The sequence below is a fragment of the Pseudonaja textilis genome, chromosome 1 (genome assembly GCF_049901715.1).
Source record: "Pseudonaja textilis isolate UNSWEBS1 chromosome 1, rPseTex1.2, whole genome shotgun sequence".
NCBI lineage: Eukaryota > Metazoa > Chordata > Lepidosauria > Squamata > Elapidae > Pseudonaja > Pseudonaja textilis.
The window spans coordinates 39,904,508-39,924,569 of NC_141990.1; the positions used below are offsets into that span (position 1 = coordinate 39,904,508).

A 20,062-nucleotide genomic window follows, 5' to 3' on the forward strand; every position below is an offset into this window, starting at 1 on the left:
TTAAAACCACAGGCTGCAAGAGTGCCGTCTTGCATCTGTAGCTGGGAACATCCCCTGCATCCTTCAGCATCTCCTCCTGGTCTTGCTATTCTCCCACCTAAATAAATATAATGACCACCTCCCCAAAAAGAAATGTAGAAATAATTTCATTTTCAAGCCGATGAGGCTTCTTTTAAAAAGTCTTCAGAGTTTCGGATTTCCAGTTTGAGCTTCTTCAGTGACAGACCGAAATGTCGTCTCTCCAAGGCTCCGATCCGTGCTCGCCGCTGGAGCACCCCGAGCTGGCTGGTTTCGGGGCTAAGCCACCCCGTAGAGGTGGTGAAGAGAGGGGGGACTGCCTGCAGGGTTGAGGAGAGCCACATCTCTCCTCCCCAGCTGGCCATTACTCCCTTTCCCAAAGGTGGTCAAAAATGGCCACCACAAAGAAAAACTCGACCGGAAAAGAATGTGCAGGAGGAAGATAAGAAGAGAAAGTTTTGGTTGACCGGGTCAAACAGCAAAAGCAACAAATAAGGTACCCTGGAATTTAAACTTAACAACATTGTTCCCAAAGAAGATTTTGAAGCTGCGAAGGAGAGAGAGAAGGGAAAGGATTAGTTTTTTTTTCTGCCCTTCCTTATACTGACAGCTAGGAGACTTAAGCAAGAAACTGAAAAAAAATCCACTTTGACATTAATAGGCATCTAAGCTGAAAATAAAAGTCAAAGGGATAAATAAAGATTTCTGGACATTTAAAAGTTTTTAAAAGCTGGAAAAGAGAAAAAAAAAGGAATAGAAGGGCAGGATCTGGAAAAATGGAGGAGACTGCCTGGAATTAAGGAATGGAACTATAATTAAAAGGAACTTACAGTGAAATTTTAACAAGATTCCTCAAAGATACATTTTAATGGAAACTTGGTAACAAAATAATAGAACCCCAGGAAGAGAAAGTGGAAAAAAGAAGCAAGTAGAAACAGCCTTGGATTATTTGGATTACTTGGTGATTTTTGGTTTTTGCATCTAGATGACTAAAATTAACTGGGTGGTTGTTTAAAAGTTTTTAAAATGGTATCACTCTTAGAAGAACTGAAAACGGAACTTTAAAAAATGGAAAGAAGATGCACAAGAAGGGAGAAGTTCTTTTGGCTTCGTGTTTCAATTCTTAGAAATGGAGATCTGGAACTATGAGAAGCAACAAGAAACACTTGCAAAACAAGAAGATTGGGACAAAGAAGAAGCCATCTTTAATGATCAAATAATTTTAAGTGGGGGGAAAGAAAAGGGGGAAAGAGAGTGAAAGGTTTAAGATTAGAAAAAACAACCAAAAGAAGAACAATTTGAAAGATAAGTATAATATTAGAAAGCAACAGAAGAGGGGATTACAGATGAGAGAGTTAGAAGTAGAGAGACGAGGGGGTAAAAAGGGGAGGGAGAAGAAGAGGGGGAAGAAGGAAAGGAAAAGAAATTGTAAAAGACAGAAACAAGAAATGGAGAAACAGGGAAAAGATATAAGGATTGTAACCATAAGTTTGTTTAGAGATAATGGGTGAAAATTTAATTGTAAAAGGGATTCTGCAAAGGTACATAAGATAGCTTTGTTATATTACAAATAGAAATAACTTTAGAAAATATGATGATGGATAAAATATTTATTGTAATGCAGTGGGATGTTTGTTAATAAATAAATGAATTAAAATGATTGAGAGAATTAAAAGGGAACATTTTTAATTATTAGTAATGATTTATAAAAATATAAGTGAGAAATATGGGGAAAAAAAGAATTTAAGTGTCCCCAAGGAAGTACGATATTCAATTGAAAAGAAATGTTAAAGATGTTAAGATCTTAATGCATATTAATGATAGAATTGAATTGGAATGGAATGTGTTTTATTTACATATATATATATAATTTTTTCTTTTTAAGAATATAGTGTCTATTTTAAGAATGTACCAAGCAGAATTCGATTGGAAGTTATGTATTATATTGAATGCTATAATCTTAAAATATACATTGAAGCTTAAATAAGAGCTTGAATGGATAAAATTAAAGGATATAAAGGTGTCATACTCTAATTGGTAACTACAGGGAAAAATTTGCTTAATAAGAAAAGATAATGTGAAATTGTAACAGGACAGACAAAAGTATAAATATAATGATTTGAACTGAGATAATTAAAATAAAGTTGAGAAAATTAGAAGAGGGGAAAAGCTATGTAAAAAATATAAAATGGTAATAAGATATGGAATAGAATATAAAAATGAGCATGAAATTGAGTTTTGTGTCTGTATGAAGAAGTGATAACCTGGGACCATGCTATTTTCAAAAGAGATGTTTTATTTGTATTTTGTTTTTTGTGAAAACCCAAATAAAATTTTCAAAAAAAAAAAGTCTTCAGAGTTTCACTGCAGGTAGTCCTTGACTTAAGACTATACTGAGCCCAAAATTTCTGTTGCTAAGTGAGACAGTTTTGCCCCATTTTACAACCTTTTTTGCCACAGTTGTTAAATTAGTAACACGGTTGTTACGTGAAACTGGTTTTTCCCTTGACTACTTGTCAAAAGATCACAAGAGGTGATAACATGACCCAAAACGCTGCAACTGTCATAAATATGAGGTGGTTGCCAAGCATCTGAATTTTGATCATGGGACCATGGAGATGTTACAATGTCCATAAGTGTGAACGATGGCCATTTCACTTTTTTCAGTACTGTTGTAACTTTGAATGATCACTAAATGAACTGTTATAAGATGAGGACTACTTGTATCCTGTGAATGTTGTATAGTGATCATAACCTTTGGAAGTCTTAATAGGAAAAGCCGAGAAGGTTTACTGGATTGTTTTTCTTTTTACTCTGAAACACAAGAAGCTATACGCTATTGGTTAGCACTGCATTCTTCTTTTTAAGTCTGTTTTTTTGGAAGAATTGTCATTTATCAAAAAATATAATTGGCTGCTGCATTTTGGTTTCAAACGAATGATTGCTGGCAGGGTGGCATATTTGGAAAAGATGGGTTTGCCTGGCACAGGTCAATTAAAGTTACTAGCAGGCAAGATTATAGTTTTATTATATGAACTTTCCCTACTGTTTGCTTGCTTTTACTTTGTTTGCAGGATCCAAATTATGACCAATGGCTCTCTAATAATATATGATGTCACTACTGCGGATTCTGGCAAATATACCTGCATTGCTGGCAACAGTTGCAACATAAAGCACCATGAGGCCTTTCTCCATGTTGTTGGTAAGGATTATAGGTTTGATGGTGATCGGGCTGTAGCATTTAGAATGCAAGAAGGTGATTCCTCTGTCATAAAATCAGCATCTCCCAAGTAAAGTTTCTGAGCTCTTCTAGAAAGGAGTCATAATTTCTGTACCTACATATTGTGGGTTTAGCATAGTACTATTATCGATTGTGGAATGAGGCCAGAATATTATACTAGACAAGCTGGAATTTAATTACACCTAACACTTTTCCTAATTATTTAAAAATAAGAAGTTTCCACATTTTATTCTGTGTTTATATGTACCTCAGAGATTTGAAGGAGAGACATTTGCCAAGTGATTTTTATGCATTGTAAGACAAAAACATGTCCAATTGTGTGGTGGTATGTACTTAGTCAGCATGTATATTTTAATAATTTGATGGCACATCTCATGTAAGGTTGGCATCTTATTTCCAGATTTACCACTTACCAACCAAGGGGGTGTACCCAACAACCATACCCCCTATAAAATGATTCAGACCATAGGACTATCTGTTGGTGCTGCAGTAGCATATATAATAATAGTGTTGGGCCTCATGTTCTACTGCAAGAAGAGGAGGAAAGCCAAGAGATTGAAGAAGCAGCCAGAAAGTGAAGAACCAGAGATGGAATGTCTGAATGGTAAGTTACAGGATCTTTTTCATACCTTGAATAGAATGGTAGAGGTTTTTCATTCAGCTTAGGTTTCAGGGATAAAAGATGAATTAATTATTTGGTATGGCTGTTTATTATTATTATGAAGGTAAGAATTCAAATAGATCAAGTAATACAATTCTGTAGTTTAAACTAACATATTGCATGGCCAGAGAAAATGTTTGAGGTTTTAAAAAGAACCTTGGAGGTCCAAAACAGAAGTTAAATGGAAACTGATGAAAGAGGATAAGAAGTATCCTAAATGCATGTGATTGTCGATTCATCCCAGTAATACTTTATATGATTTTTCAGGGCAGTTTAATATTCAGATGAAGAGTTTGGGTGGAGTTTATAGACCTGCTAATTTGTAGTAGATGCATCAGCCACAGTTTTCCCATGTTTGATTTTGAAAATAACTGGTTTCCAGAGTAAACTGTAAATTGTTCTTCTCTGGAAACACAAAATAAATTTAAAATAGCTTTAAATTCTTTTATTTGCAGGGCTGGCCATAATTTAAACTACATGATATTGATTGAGGGAGTGTCCCTTTAAATTATCCTTCAGTTTGGAAAGTGGTTAACGAACCAGGCTAGAGAGGAGAATGTGAGTTCTAGTCCCATCAGCCATGAAATCTAGCTGGGTGACCTTAAACCAGTCATGGCAATAGCAATAGCACTTAGATTGATATACTGCTTCATAGTACTTTACAGCCCTCTTTAAGTGGTTTACAGAGTCAGCATATTGGCCCCAACAGTTTTAGCCCTCATTTTATCCACCTCAGAAGGATGGAAGGCTGAGTCAACCTTGAGCCTGGTGGGATTTGAACTGCCAAATTTCAGGCAGCCGACAGTCAGCAGTAGCCTACAGTACTGCACTCTTAACCACTGCGCCACCGAGGCTTCGTCATTCTATCTCTCCACCCCCTCATGGGGAGGGGTATTGTGTGGGAAATAGGAGAAGGGGGGAGTGCTATGTTTGCCACTTTGAGTTATTTATTAAAATAATAAAGGCAGGATAAATAAAGTAATATTGCTATGTGGATAGAAGATTAGCTGGATTTTTTTTAATTACTGCACCAGCCTTTCATATATTTTAGATGTTCCTGCAGTCTTTCTTGTAAAGGGCTAATTTGAGTAATTGGCCCTCTGAGATTCTAAGGGCTGTCCAGAATATTCTATTAGTTTATCACTGGTAACCACAGTAACTACCTACTGCTATTAGAAATTGTGACAAAATTCTGACCTGACTACTGAAAATTCATGAAATAGCCACAAGGGGTCTCCAGCAGCTTTACGCATGTGGTAAAACAATAGCATTGGAGACTATTCAGAGTTCAAGCACACATTTAATGGGTGTTCTAAATCAGGGCTTTCCAACCTTGGCAACTTGAAGACTTGTAGACTTCAACTCCCAGAATTCGTCAGCCAAGCTGACTGAGGAATTCTGGGAGTTGAAGTCTACAAGTCTTCAAGTTGCCAAGGTTGGAAGACCCCTATTCTAAATCATATGTTTAGATGGCCCTCTAGTGACTAGAGTTAACTGATGTTAAGAATGGTAGTTTTGCAAATAAATACATTCTTACCTACTTGCTCTAAAATTATTTAAAGGATTTTTAATATAACAATAAATTTTCTCCTATATTTGTTGCAGTTCATTTATTTTATTATACTTTAAGCCAAATTCTGAAAAGTAATTATATCACCCAAACCAGATTTACAAATAATCCTTGACTTGCAATCATTTTTTTAGCAACCATTTGAAATTAGGACAGCACTGAAAAGCATTACTTGCAGCCATTGCACCATCCACATAGGTGCCTAAATATGATCCCAGCTTGGCAAATGTCTGGTATTTATGGGTCATGTTATTGCTATTTGTGTACTTCCCAGCCAGCTTCCAACAAGAAAAGTTAATGCTGGGAAGCAAGCAGGGAAGGTCAAAACACAATCATGAGATGTCTGACTTAACAACTGCACTGATTCAGTGAAGGACTGCAGAAAAAAAAAATATAAAATTGGGTGCAGTCACATAATGCCTTGATTAATACTAAATTTTCTGGTTCTCAAGGTGGTCATACATTGAGGACTACCTAAGTGCTATTTATAAAGATTTAAGAAACATATCAACATATCAAAATAAACTTTTCTGGATGACATGAACTGAAATGAACTGAAGAAGTAATGGCTATGTCCACTGTTGGTATCCAAGTTGGGCATTGAGGTGGATTAGAGAATGAAGCAGTGGGATAGGTAACCTGGTACCTCTAGGTATCAATGTACTTACTCCCAGGCACATTTCTTGCGCCCTGCTAGATTTCCTGTTTTATTTGACCTTGAAGTTAAATTAAAAATAAAAAGGAAGCTTCTATGCTGGAAAATAGAGCACTAACCTCTAGCATAATTATTTATAGGAATGTTTTAGGACCCACAAAGATCAGGTTTCTCTGAAATTTGTCTTAGCTTTTAATGCTGTACATTTTACAATCAATACTTTGTTTCAGGAGGATCATTAGCATGGAGCTTTTAAATTCCAAACATATGACACATCCCGGGAAGACTTTGGCAAAATTAAAAAAAACAAAACATTTTCTTTCAGGGGGCACTTTGCTGCAAAATGGACAGACTACTGCTGAGATTCAAGAAGAGGTGGCTCTGACAAATATTGGCAACAGTTCTGCAGTCAACAAGAGGCACAGTACTAGTGATAAAATGCACTTCTTTCGGTCTAGCCTGCAGACAATCACTCCTCTGGGTATGCTGTATAGCAGTCATTCTACTTCATATTTGCTTGCAGTACACATTCTGACCTCTCTTCTCTTGTTCCCAGCAATCCAGAATGTACAGTGATCTGAAGTGGGATGTCTATGGCTTTTCTGTCACACCTCTAATTTTCTTTCCATCATCAGTTGTTTAACACTCTTGGGTCTATCCCAGTTCTATATTTTTATCGAATTATTTAAATGTATATGCAAATGAAATAAATTGTTCTGGCCTTGCTTTATTAAATTATGCCTAGATATATCATGGATATAATTTTGGAAGGGACATTTTCCCTATATGGGACAAAAGGGAAAATCCCTTCTGTTGGGCTCATTGTTGGAAGAGTTTCAAATTATATTAAAAATCTCCAGTTAGTTCAGAGTTGTTTTACTGATTAGTTAATACCACACCACACATTTTCATTTTGCATTCTTCAGGCAGCTTTTGGAAAGTGTCTTTGCCTTGTAAGCAGTTAGGTATTGACTGATTAATCTAAACAGAGCTTAATCCCTAAATTTCTATGGGTCTAAGGAGATCACTCAAAAAATACTAAACGGAGTAGTGATCTGTAGTAATTTAAGTTGTACATATTTAGGTTTGGTTACATGCTGGTTTATAATTAAGCATAAGAACTGGCAGTTAAGTCAAATATACCATGGAAGAGATAGTATCTAAGAAGGAAATTAAAGATGTATAATGGGGGGGGGTACCATTCAAATATTGGAAGAAGCTGTTTCATATATTCAGGATGCTGAATGAGAAGAGACAAAAGGCAACCAAGTTCTGTAGCACTTTGTTTTATTTCTTGCTGAAATAAGGCTTAATATATAAATGTTGATCTTTAAAAACCTTTCCACCCCTCACTCGCAAATTCCCAGCACTTAGTATTCCCACTCATTTCCAAGCACTGTGGGTAGTATTGATTCCTTCAAATTCAAATCAGTCTTGTTCTACTTCAGTAATTGCAGCCAAATGCTGTTTTATACTTTGCCATATTTTTTCTTCAAACATCTATATATTTTCCATTTGGAAACATTTCAAATACAGCTGTCCATTTAGTCACTATTTTATAGCAATGTATTATATCCTCACTGTCAATTGATTCTTATTTCTGCCTTTTATTCATTATTAGATGGCAGAGTCATTTTAACAATATAGATAGTTATTATAATTGGACTCAAACTTTAACTTTTGAAAGCATAGTATTCTTCCGTATACATTACATTGCTACATTTTAAATAAATATATTAATTTATATTATAGTGTCTGTGCTATTCTGTTGTTCTATAGAATCATTTAAGTACCTTATATAAATTGCTATTAATTTTTATCCCCAAATTCTTAAACTTAAAATTTTATCTGTGTGATATTCCTCAACTTACTACATTTCCCTGACTAAACAGTACGGCCATAAAGCAAAATTGCATTGCTTAAATGCCACAGTCATAAATGCCAAAACAATGAGTCACTAACGAAGCTGAGGAAGTTGTAAATTCCAGGAGCAAGGAGATAGCTGGAGGTGTGTGCAGAATCAGAAGAGGTGTTGGGTAAATTGGGGAGTGTGCAGGAGAGGCACTGTGTGGGTCAGGCTGTGCATGATAGGCCAGAACTCTGAGAACTGGTCGTAGCCACCATTCATTCAATGCTGTCATTGACTATGAACAGTTATGGAAGCAATTGAGTACTACCAGTATTGTTATATATGTTATGAATGTAAGTCACCTAACAGCTATTTGGGTTGGAAATATATAAACCAGGATAGACATTTTAAAACTGTCTTTAAGAAAATGCAAAAGTGTAATTGGGTGTGGTTTCTCAAACGGCCATAAGATGGAGCCAGAAACCTGGCTTGTTCAGTCTTAGTCTCAGAAGAAGTCTCAGTGAGTCTCTATTTCCTTCTGTTGGAGAGTATTGCTGTTCCTCCATTTTTCCTAATTGACTGATATTCCTGGATTTGATGTAAGTTTGATACTGAGCTGTTTTTGACACTGGACTTTGTTATTGGATTATCCCTGGACTAAAAACTGACTGATCTTACCTGTGAATGACTTTGGACTGTGTTTTGAACTTTGCTTAAACCTTTATTGAAAGTAAAAAAACCTACATTTACTGTACAGTGTATCTGTGCGCTGTGTGTGTATTATACAAACACTACTCTCAAATACGTCTCCCTGTATGTGCTCATTCTCGTAACGGGGAATTACCTCAACAATATGATTTTATAGCTCATTATATTCTAGTCAGTTTCTGTGCTATATAAGCTGCATTGATGTTCAGCAACTTAAATGTTACTTCTTTTGTTTTGCTGGTCCATGAGTGAAATCAGATGACTTATTGATTGACCAGCATTTCTATTCTATTACTTCAGAAACAAAACAAACAATTTAAGAGGCCACACTTCTAAAGCATCAAATGTATAGCCAATGGGTTCTCTTAGATCAATTTTTGTCATTACAAACACAAAATATATTTGTGTCATCCAAAACTATCCATGACTCCCCAATAGATAAATGGGGTGGGGGGCAGGGGGGGAGTAGGTGTCAGCATCATACTCAGCCAACTCTGAAATTTTCTTTGCAGCTCATGGCCTCAAATTTTTCAACAATATCCAAATCTATATTGTACTGTATTCTGTATGTACTGTAGAGATGGTTAGCAAAGCTGCTCTATTTTTTTTTTTTTTTTAGGGAAAGGTGAATTTGGAGATGTTTTCCTGGCTAAGGCAAAAGGCATTGAGGACAATGACACTGAAGTGCTTGTTTTAGTCAAGAGTCTTCAGTCAAGGGACGAACAACTGCAGTTGGCCTTCAGGCAAGAATCTGAGATGTTTGGCAAACTGAACCACAGCAACGTGGTGCGATTGCTTGGCTTATGCCGGGAAGCAGAGCCTCACTATATGATCTTGGAATATGTGGATTTGGTAAGAAATCTAATCAAATATTCAATTGCTGTAGCCGTGGGTTTTTTTGTCTGTTTCTTTTTTAACACGTATACAAGGCTGAAGCTGTATACACTTTATTTACTGTTAAGAGAAGACCTGTTGATTGAAATAAGTACAATAATGGATGCAGAGCTTGTGAGTAAACCTGTGTCAGTTTTGCTGTGGTTAATGAACTGATTATGCTTCTTACTCTTTACTTTGGAGACAAAAGCCAATGGGTTTATATGGAAATTCCACCCCTTTAGATTGGAGGCTGAAGAAGCTGATCATTGGAAGGGACCTATATTGAATATTTATTTATTTCTCAATTTCAATTAATTCACTCAGGCAATTTACAGCAAAAACATACAAATATTCATGATAAGGAACAATAAAACATCTATAGTAACACAACTCAAACAGTAGCAATAGTACTTAACTTATATATGGTGTTACAGTGTTTTACAGCCCTCTCTAAGCAAGTTTACAGAGTCAGCATAGACAACATTCAAACATCCCTGGTGGGCTTAAAAACACAATATTTTAAAATTTAAGACATGAACCATTACCAAAAAGCATGATGGTATCCATTCTATAGGGAAAAAACTCTATGGAATAGCTCCATATCTTATTGATTCCCGAATCTTGGCTGGGCTAGGATGGTTGAGTAGGGAAAACTGAATATTTCTATGGCCCTGTTTCAGAAAGACATTTATGCCCAGAAGTCTTAAAATCATTGTCCTTGGTAACAAATACAGAGTTTTCAATGGTGAATGCTGACCTATTCCCCCATCCTCAGTCCTGGCTTCAACCCAAAAGCTGGGAGAAGCAGATCTTGAATAAGGCAACGTTGTCTTCACCCAACTAGCTCTTGAGAATGAAGGCTAACTCTGCCTGCCGATCCACTACTGAATACTGTATGAACGTGGTGTTATTGCAGACAATCCTGGTATTTATTATTAGCATCTTAAAATTATTTTATGTGATCAAAAGAGAATAAGAGATAAGATGAATTGGTCTGGCTTCTTTTTGTCTTATTATACTTCTAAATAGTTCTGAAGAGCTTTATTTCCTTTCTGCTAGGGAGATCTGAAGCAGTTCCTGAGGATTTCCAGAACTAAAGATGAGAACCTCAAACCCCAGCCCATTAGCACGAAACAGAAGGTAAAATGGTACAATTGGAGAGTTAGTAGTATCTGAATCTAAAGAAGGCTGTAATTGTAGAGAAAGGAGTGAGTTAATTTGAAAGAGTCAATAATTATATCATCCAATTTGGTGTGGCATTTAGGCTGCTGTGAAGATGCCTTATCTTCCAGTGTTGTTGCTAGGGTTATTTAAAAACAAGCCTGTATGTTGATTTTTTTATATAGAAAGTTGTTTACAGGTAGAATCTGGCTAATTGTAGATCCCAAATGGACAATTTGCAAGCCATTTTAGGTCTTGAAGTTCTGTTCTACAACCATCTATTAGTGACCTACGATATATTCATTTGTTTCTTTATTTAAAAAATAAAGCATATGGCCTTCCACCTGGGAGCACAACTCTGGAAAGTTCACAATAATGAAACTACAAACCATAAACATAAAAAAAAAACAAAAAAAAAAATACCAGTGCCACAATCATCTCCTAGGATGTTGCAGCAACTATCTGTAGGCTCCAGTCACTCTAGCTCACTGCCTGGGGGAAGAGCCAAGTTTGATGGCCTTCTAGATGTCTAGAAGGATGGAGTCTGCTGAAAAAGGATGTTCCACAAGACTAAGACAGCTATGGAAAAAGACATGCTTTTTAAGCCCCTCTACATGGTAATATTTCAGGGGAGGAACCTGGACTGTACCTAAAGTGATGTAATGTGAGCAAACCTAGAGGTGCTCAACACTCTGCATGCTATTGCATTCTAGATCAGTTGTAGCTCTTCAAGGGAAGCCTCATGGCAGCCTCATGGTTCAGCACATGGCAGAAATCTAAACAGGAAGTGATTATGGCACGAGTGACCATCAGCAAGGCCTCCCGGTCCAGAAAAGGGTAGAACTTTATAGGTCACTAGGCAATCCATTACAGAGATATTTACTTATCTAACAGATAAACAGAATGACCACACGTGTAGGAGAGAAATTGGCCAAATCAGGGGAGGAGTCAAGTGGGGATTTTGTCTAGAATTCCTACACACGTTCAAGGAGGCAAAGTCCAACCCCCTCCCTTAAATGCCATTGAGTAGTATCTAGTCTCAGGTGCAAATTGTTAGTCTGAATAGATTCTTCTGTATAGGCTTGAGCAATAAAGCAGCTAATTGACTCTTAAAAGTGTGGGTCTGGTTGTTTGTATCTGAAAACAGGTGGGCAAAAAGCAGTAGGAGTAGAAATTACTAACGAGTTTCCCCCTTGACTTTCCTTGTGAGAATTGGCAAGGAGCATCAGAAATCCCAGTCATGAGATTATAGCTGATGGTTGCTCAGTAGTGTTGCAGGGGCCACAACATTGCCAATATAACTGCTTTGAAAATCCTTGAAATGTTTAGTTCCACTGAAGCCCAGGTGTCAAACTCACCGCATCACGTTACTGTCACGTGACATTTTGCCATGTTTTTCCCCTTTGAGGTGCTGGGATGGGCGTGGCCTCCATGTGATGCATCTAGCCCATGAGCCACCAGTTTGATACCCCTGCTCTGGAGTAATGAATCCTAGATTTTGAACACATTCTTTAAGTTAGCCATTTGAGGTACATTGACTCAAAAGTGTTGCTCTGTGATGCCCAGGAAGCTTTTAGTACTATATAGATTTACCAGTATTCTTGAATTGAGCCTGGAAACACACTGATAACCAGTGCAACCTGGAGGCTAGAAGTGTAATGTATGCTGATCAAAGAGCATGCATTTAGCACCAGTTATAGCTTCTGGATACTTTTCAGAGCAGCTCTATGTAGAGCATGTTACAGAAATCCATTTGGCAGATGACTAGAATATGAATGGTCAGGAGTACAGCCTCCCAGTTCAGGAATGGGCACAACTGGTGTACAACAGAAATTTGAAAAATCTCCTGGCCATGGCTACTACCTGGAGATGAGTCCAAGAGGACACCCAGATTGCACATTTAGTTATACTTTAATTAATTGTACTTGTAATTTAATCTTCTAATTGCAATGCAGTTAAAATTACAGTTCTTTTTCCTAACTTTCATTTGAAGGAAAATGCATTTAAAATAAAAAATTAAAAATCTTACATGTATATCTATGATTTGGAGTATTCACCTGAATAGATTTGCTTTAGGTTTAAAATACCAGTCTGCAGAAATAAAGGATATTAAAAGAAATAAGAATCTGCAGTTATTATTTCATTGATGTGTGTCCTTTCCAAATTGGCCCAGAGTTTGGAGAGGCAACATATATGTGGCCTGAAGCAACATTTAATATTTGGGAGAATGTTAGCTGCACAAATAAAACTAGTCTGTTCTTGATTTGGAGATAACCTTCCTGTTTTTAAAACTTTGTTGAACCTCAGGTATTACAATTTTGTTTCCTGACTCAGTGGTAAAAAATTATACCACCAGTGATGCTGGTCAGAGGGGGCTCCAGGGACTGCAAAGAAGGGACTTAGGGGATCCTTGTGGCAATAGGGAACTCATTCCTGTTCTAAGAAATTTTGCAAAATAGAAAATGCCTGTCCTTTATACTCCCCACTCCAGGCCAGTTCAGAGAATACTTAGCTTCACATAGAATGCTTCCTAAGCTTTTATGCATCTGGTATTTTTCAGTTATCTTTCTGCTACCAAGTGGCACTGGGGATGGAACATCTCTCCAATAGCAGGTTTGTTCACAAAGACTTGGCGGCTCGGAACTGCCTGGTCAGTGCGCAAAGGCAGGTGAAGGTGGCAAAACTAAGTCTCAGCAAGGATGTTTACAACAGGTAAGATTGCTTAGATCTCTCTTAGAGGATGCTCCAAAGGCCATGTTTAGAAGATTTGGACAGAGCTGATTTATCTTTTGCCTTCTCCATGTTCAGCGAATACTATCACTACCACCAAGCCTGGATTCCACTTCGTTGGATGACCCCTGAAGCTGTCTTGGAGGATGAATTCTCCACAAAATCGGATGTGTGGTCCTTTGGGGTCGTCATGTGGGAAATATTTACATTGGGGGAATTGCCACATTCATCACTGGTGAATGAAGAGGTGTTAGCAGGTATATGAACCCTTACCAAGTTTTTCCTTATCTAGTGAAATATATAGAGAGAGAGACTGGAGCAATCCTGGGCTATTGTAAAACAGCTTCTTTATTAAGTGGCTAGCTTACTATAAAAGAAGTAAAGGAAGGCTGGAAGGAGCTGCTCAGTCTGGTGTTCCACTTGGTTTCAGATTATGATTGAAGCTGCACCATTAAGTTAGAACATAGAATAATAGAGTTGGAGGGGACCTTGGAAGTCTTCTAGTCCCCTACTGTTGAGTATTAATAACTCAATTAATTATTACTGTAATAATGCTTGAAATCAATCAGATGCATTTGATTAATTGAATCAAATGAGCTAACTTGCAGAATGCGCCCCAAATCTGAAACTCATGACTCCTGTAGAATTGAAATTTAGCAAATTTTATAATTTTTTTATGATGTAAAAATCATAATAAAACATTGTATGACTTTATACAAAATGTCACAAAGCATTTCATGTGGTAAATTTCTGATGTTTGACTGCTATATAGTTCAACAGGGGGCTATCTTCAAAGCAAATACATCTCTGAATATCTTCCTGAATTTTAATAACTTTTTCTAGTGAAGGCAGTATATTAGAAGTTCTGATCATTGTTGAAGGCCTTAAGGAATCTGGCAAGGAAATATCTCTAAAATAATGACCCACTGGATCATAGGTTGTATAGTGTTTATCAAAAACTGCAAATAAGAAAAGAATAAAGATCTTGTAAGGTGGAGGCCTGGACTGAAGCGGAATTTCTTGCTGAATGTGGGAAAAGAACCAAGCCTTCTCTTAAATGATGTCTATTTCAACATTTGCTTTCATCTTATATTAAAAAGAGTGCTTATTTCTTTTCTCACGTACACATTTAATCAGGGTGATAGTGCTCATAATTATGCTTATAACCTGTGGTTCTAATTAGGAATTATTAGCATACTTCTAAGTCCAAACTTTATTTTTACTAGTTGTTTTTATAAAGTAAATAAAGTAATAATCTTATTTTTTATGTAAAATAGGAACTTGATGATAAGTGTTGTTGCCTATATCACATGATACATTTTTGGGGGGTTAGAAAAAACAAGGCAGCCAGAAGAAAAAATTTGAACTGTTCTAAGCCTCTGACTTCTTGAATTTTGTCACACAACTACAGCTGATTAACAAACAAATCTGTGAAAGCTTTATATTGCTGCAAAAGCAAGCAAATAAAACATCCATATTGAATTATTTGTATTTTATAACATATACAACCTATTTATAGGTTGGATGATTCTTGAAAACTAATATAAAATGAAACAACTATTTATCAGTGGGAACTATTTCCCAGACAAGAATAACAGTACCTCCTTTTGGAAGAGTAGGGATTTTTCCTACCATTGGAAGAACTGAAATCAGACTCAGCTTGGAAAAAGATTGATGTGCAGCTACTGGTAAAGGAAACATGTTTAGCTTACAAAACTTTACTAGACAATTGTGCTACTGTTGTACTTTATTTAATAAAGAGATTTTATTACAATCTCTTCAATACAATTTCAGACAGGATGGAAAAAGAGGAAAGGTGAATGGGATGGAATTGGAAGAGATAATTGACGAAAAGATAGCATTGTTCCTCTTAGCATTTTGATTTAATAAATCTTCTAAAACACAGATCTATTCTATGAGATTTTAAAAATAAAAATTGTCACAAAATTATTAGATTATCTAAGCTGCTACTTGAAGGCAAATAATTAAGGAGCTGTACTGTTCCTGAAAGGTTCATTGTACTAGAAAAAAAAAGGGGCGGGAAAGCAGTTCTTAACCTGTGCTTTCTTTTTCTCTGTTTAGGTTTACAGTCTGGGAAAATGAAGCTTCCCCATCCAGAGGGTTGTCCCTCCAAATGTTACAAGTTGATGCAGCGCTGCTGGGCCCAAAGCCCAAAGGACCGCCCATCTTTCAGCGAAATTGCTAACATGCTTGGAGAAAGCCCATCAGAAAGCAAGGCCTGAGTAGGAAACGCCCACCCTATTCAGAGGTTGGATTGGGATGAAATCTCATTTTGGTGTTTTTTGACTGTTACCGATTTTCAATGGGACCTAACAGAACCAAAAGGGACCAAGAACTTTTACACTGGTGGATGAAGGCTGTGGAGGTTTTCTTGATCTGAGATGTCTTCACCAGGCTGTGTTCTCTGTGCCTGACCAAGGCTGCATTCCTCCAGGGTCTACCTCTGGCTTCCACAGGATTAGATAAAAATATCTTAGAAACGAAGGGAATGCTGGGAACGACCATCTTAGGATAATTTCACAAGGAAAGCCTGTAACAAGTTTTTGGGACTTCTCTGTCTTGGCACATTTAACCTTTTCTTTACTTTTCAAATCCTTTCATGGAAAAGCACAAACAGGTTCCTTCTGGGAAAGGGTTTTGGTTTGGGGGTGGGGGTGGGGGTGGGGAAGGGCACATGCAAAGAATCATGCTGCTCAGTCATTAATATTTTTTGGCAGGAGGCATTAAGACAGCAGCAGGGAAACTAAACTTGACAACGCCTGTTGTTGCTTTTATAATTTTTGCAGTAACTGGATGTATCTTGTGAAGCAACCAAAAGTAGTGCTGTGCACAATAGCAGCCCCATTCCAAGCTCATCTTTTCTTTTTTTTTTTTGATCCTGCAATCATTTCTCACTTGACTGGAATCAGAAAACTTCGGACTGCAATTATTTTCATCCTGAAGAGAGCCAGTGACTTTTTTTTTTCCTTGATCATATCTCTGCAAAGGAGATAAGGAGGATCTTTCTTAAGACAAGGAGGAAGCTGCATATTTATTGAACAATGCTTTATTTCTCCTCCTGGTTACTGTCAAGTCTGCTAGGCCTTCTGCTGTCTCTACATGCCCAGAAAAAAGCAACAAACACTTAAGTGCCTGGCATATGAAGGAGACTTTCAGTAGCTTTCCTGATTATCTAATGCCGCTTTTTTATATGATTATTTTGGGGCAATGTTTGTTTTTCTTACTTTTTTTAAAAAATGTTGACACTTTGCAGCCTAAGTAATTCTTTTATATGCACACATACACACACACGTATATATATATATATATATATTATTGGAATTGCAGCCTAGAGTCAGTTTAGCTTCAGTTTGTTTGAGCAGAGCAGTAGAACAGCCAAGGTTTTTTTTTACAAAATAAAATACACTGCTTGCAATAAAGAGTCCCTCTCAAATATAAATTGCAAACTGTGTTTCTTTTCTGTTTCTCTGAATAAAACCATCTAGAAATCCTAGAAAGGATTGTGGTATACAAGCAATAAATGCTATCATATTAAGGTTGCATGGACAGTCGTAAATCAGTTTTACTTCATATTCTTCTAAAATGCTTTTACTCGTTGAATTTATCTCATATTTTTCCATTGTCTGGGTTGATTCATGACTAATGCTATGGCATTATTCATATGTCATGAATAGAAAACAACCCAAACTCGTGGCTGAGTATTACTTGTGAACTTAGCAGTTATTTCTAAACTATTGTAATTTGGGTCTTTGGTGAAGACCATGTTATTCTTGAGATATAGCATCTGAGTTTCTTCATATGGCATATTCTCCCATTCCTAATTTGATCATTTAATATACAATGGGAATCTTTTTAAAAAAATAAAAAGGCTAATTCCATTACAGCTCTTTCCCAATACAGCACCATGATTAGTCTAACAAATTCAGACCTCATCTGTTTGAATTTAAGAAACCTAAAAAATAGTGTTTATTTTGTATTTAATAACTTGGGAGATATGCTATACAGCACTGATTATTATATTGCAATGTTTCTCAAACTTGGCAACTTGAAAACAGGTGGACCAATTCCCAGCCAGCCTTGAAGCCTAGGAATTCTGGGAGTTGAAGGCTGCCTATCTTCAAATTGCCACGATTAAGAAGTACTGCTATAAAATCACATTATAAAATTAATTCTTGTGGGGTGTAACGTTTATACAGTGACCATATTTTCACGGAAAGAGTAAAATGACAAACTTAAAAAAGGAATAAATCTGAAAAAAGTTCATAAGGATTAAAATGTTTATGTTTATAACTTTGCTTTACAAAGAAAAATTAAAAAGCAAAATGAAGAAAAAACTTATGAAAACATGTATTCTAATAAAATATGTAAAGTCAAATAGTATATGTAAATTTATTTTAAAAAGACAATTCAGTTTCACATAATGTGAATGACTAAGCATTAAGTGGTACCATTTGTATGGTAAAAATTAAATGACTATAACAAAGGATAAAAGTGATGTTTTGAAAAAGAAATTTAAAGGACAGATTTCTGAAATAAAAGATTGTCCTTTATTGTAAAGGATGTATGGTCACTGTAAATGTCTAGGAGCTATATTCCAGAATAAAACAAAAACAAGCTATAAAACTCACCTGCAATTTCTGAAGATTACGCAGGAGGACTGCATAATAAATTAATATTTATATACTGTATTGCCAGATAAGCACACCACCACACTCAATGTACATTAAAATAAAAGAAATGGCTGTTGGAAAAGATTCCTTCAGCTCTTAGTAATCCCTGCCTAAATTCATGTGTAGTAGAATTGGGCTCTTGCACAGACTTTTCAAGAACCTAAATTTAAGATTGCAGCCCTTCAGAATCTTATGCACAAAAGCTTAATTCTCTGTCTTCTGTTTTTCAGTCATGACAGCCATTTCCAGGATTCTTGTACGACATTATTTTATCGTGTTGCTGTTATTTCGCTATTCCATTGTTTTTGTTGTGCTGGCCTTTTTTTGAAGAAACCCACAGACATGATGACAAATTATTTGCTCTGAATGACTAAAACTGCTTCTTCTCTCCAAGTAGAGTATCAGGACTGAAAAAACTCCAATCACTTGAATCCAACTGCCAGTTGCAGTTAGCAGTATCAGTCAGCTACCACTGCCACCAGGCATTGATGTCAGCATCAGTGCCACCACTGCCACTAAGAAATGCCACCTCAAACCCCATACCACAGCCAGACACTCGAGCACCATTCTACCCAGTCTCAATTGTCCTCACAGCCCTGCACAGTTTAGTTTAGGACCTGCCATGCATTGCTTGCCTTCAGCTGTTTTTCTGCAGCTGCTGACAGGCCCATATAACCTCTTTGAGGCAGCTTTTCCCTTTATCAGGCCGCCTCACCGAGGCTGCTTGATGCCATTCTTCAAGCCAGCATCCAATTCTTGCAATGGTTCAGAAGCCTCATCCCATACATTGCACGCACCATTTTTTCTCCAAGTCATGTGATGTGGGGAATGAGGTTTCCAAAGTATCGTGAAAATACTGATGCCCACCATGCCAGCATCCTCTTCTCATTGGAAGAACTTCTTTGGCACCAAAGGATGCATTTGGAAGAGACAGTTGTTATTGTCTGGTGTTCTTTCTGAACTTGTTTGTAATAGGTTCATCATTGCTGTTTAAATGAGGAGCTCATTAAATAGAGGGTACAAATTGCCAATTATGACCCTTCCTTTCGTAACAGCAGAAATTGTCAGTTTCCCAAGAGAATAGGAAGACTTGATATTAAGGGCAGACTTTGGCCATGGTACAAACATCAGAAATATTACATTGTGGAAGTTTTGTATTTGTCTCACTCTTTTTCTGTCGAGGTTTTGTTGCTTAAGGCGGGTACTGTTGTGTTCAGGAACTTTCACAGTAATTAGGGTTTGCCACATTCTCGGGTTGATCATCCCTTTCCTCTTCCATCTTTGTTTGACTCCTCATTCTTTCATTTTGACTCTTAATCTATGAACCTCACAACCCCGTGGATTGACGGACAAGCTTTCTTCAAAGCTCTGATGCTCTGACTTTTTCTGCTCACAGTTTTGAGTGAGTTTCTGCTCACTCTTTAAGGCAAACCTGTTAAAGTTTGGGGAAAACATGTCTTTCTATTGCATTTGTATGAGTGCACTTATTTGTTTACTTGATTGCTTATTTACTTAACAGATGCTAGTGTGGGGGAGAGGTATGACATACAGACTAGTTGTTACAGATGTTAAAGTACTGCGGGGATGTCTGAGTTCAAATTACCACTTGGTCACCAAATTCAGTGAATCCACTCTTTTATTTTCTCTTCTTTTTTGTATTTTCTGTGCAATGCTATTGCAAAGAAGTTTCCCATTTTTGTTGCACAAATCCTAAAGCTCATCTCTGGGAAACTGTGAAGATATATTGAATTAGACATGCATTTTTCTAGTTTAATCAAACCACATGATTGTTAAGGTGTGTCAGGGCCTTATCTAATCGTGTAATTCAAATATTATTTTGAATAAGTGTGAGATAGGAATTTCAAGGGAAGACATGAACAGAGCCACCTAACCTGCATTCTC

General features: G+C 36.8%; 1 protein-coding gene across 1 annotated transcript in view; it reads left to right on the top strand.

Moving 5' to 3' along the window:
* Positions 1–16,929, top strand: part of PTK7 (protein tyrosine kinase 7 (inactive)) — an 87,171-nt gene extending 70,242 nt beyond the window's left edge. The window contains exons 13-20 of the mRNA XM_026695877.2: positions 3,093–3,220; positions 3,660–3,863; positions 6,471–6,626; positions 9,322–9,554; positions 10,638–10,718; positions 13,300–13,451; positions 13,548–13,726; positions 15,552–16,929. Of these exons, the coding sequence (XP_026551662.1) occupies positions 3,093–3,220; positions 3,660–3,863; positions 6,471–6,626; positions 9,322–9,554; positions 10,638–10,718; positions 13,300–13,451; positions 13,548–13,726; positions 15,552–15,712 (1,294 nt within the window). The 3' untranslated portion in view covers positions 15,713–16,929. The remainder of the gene's footprint in view (positions 1–3,092; positions 3,221–3,659; positions 3,864–6,470; positions 6,627–9,321; positions 9,555–10,637; positions 10,719–13,299; positions 13,452–13,547; positions 13,727–15,551) is intronic.
* The last annotated feature ends 3,133 nt before the right edge of the window (positions 16,930–20,062 follow it).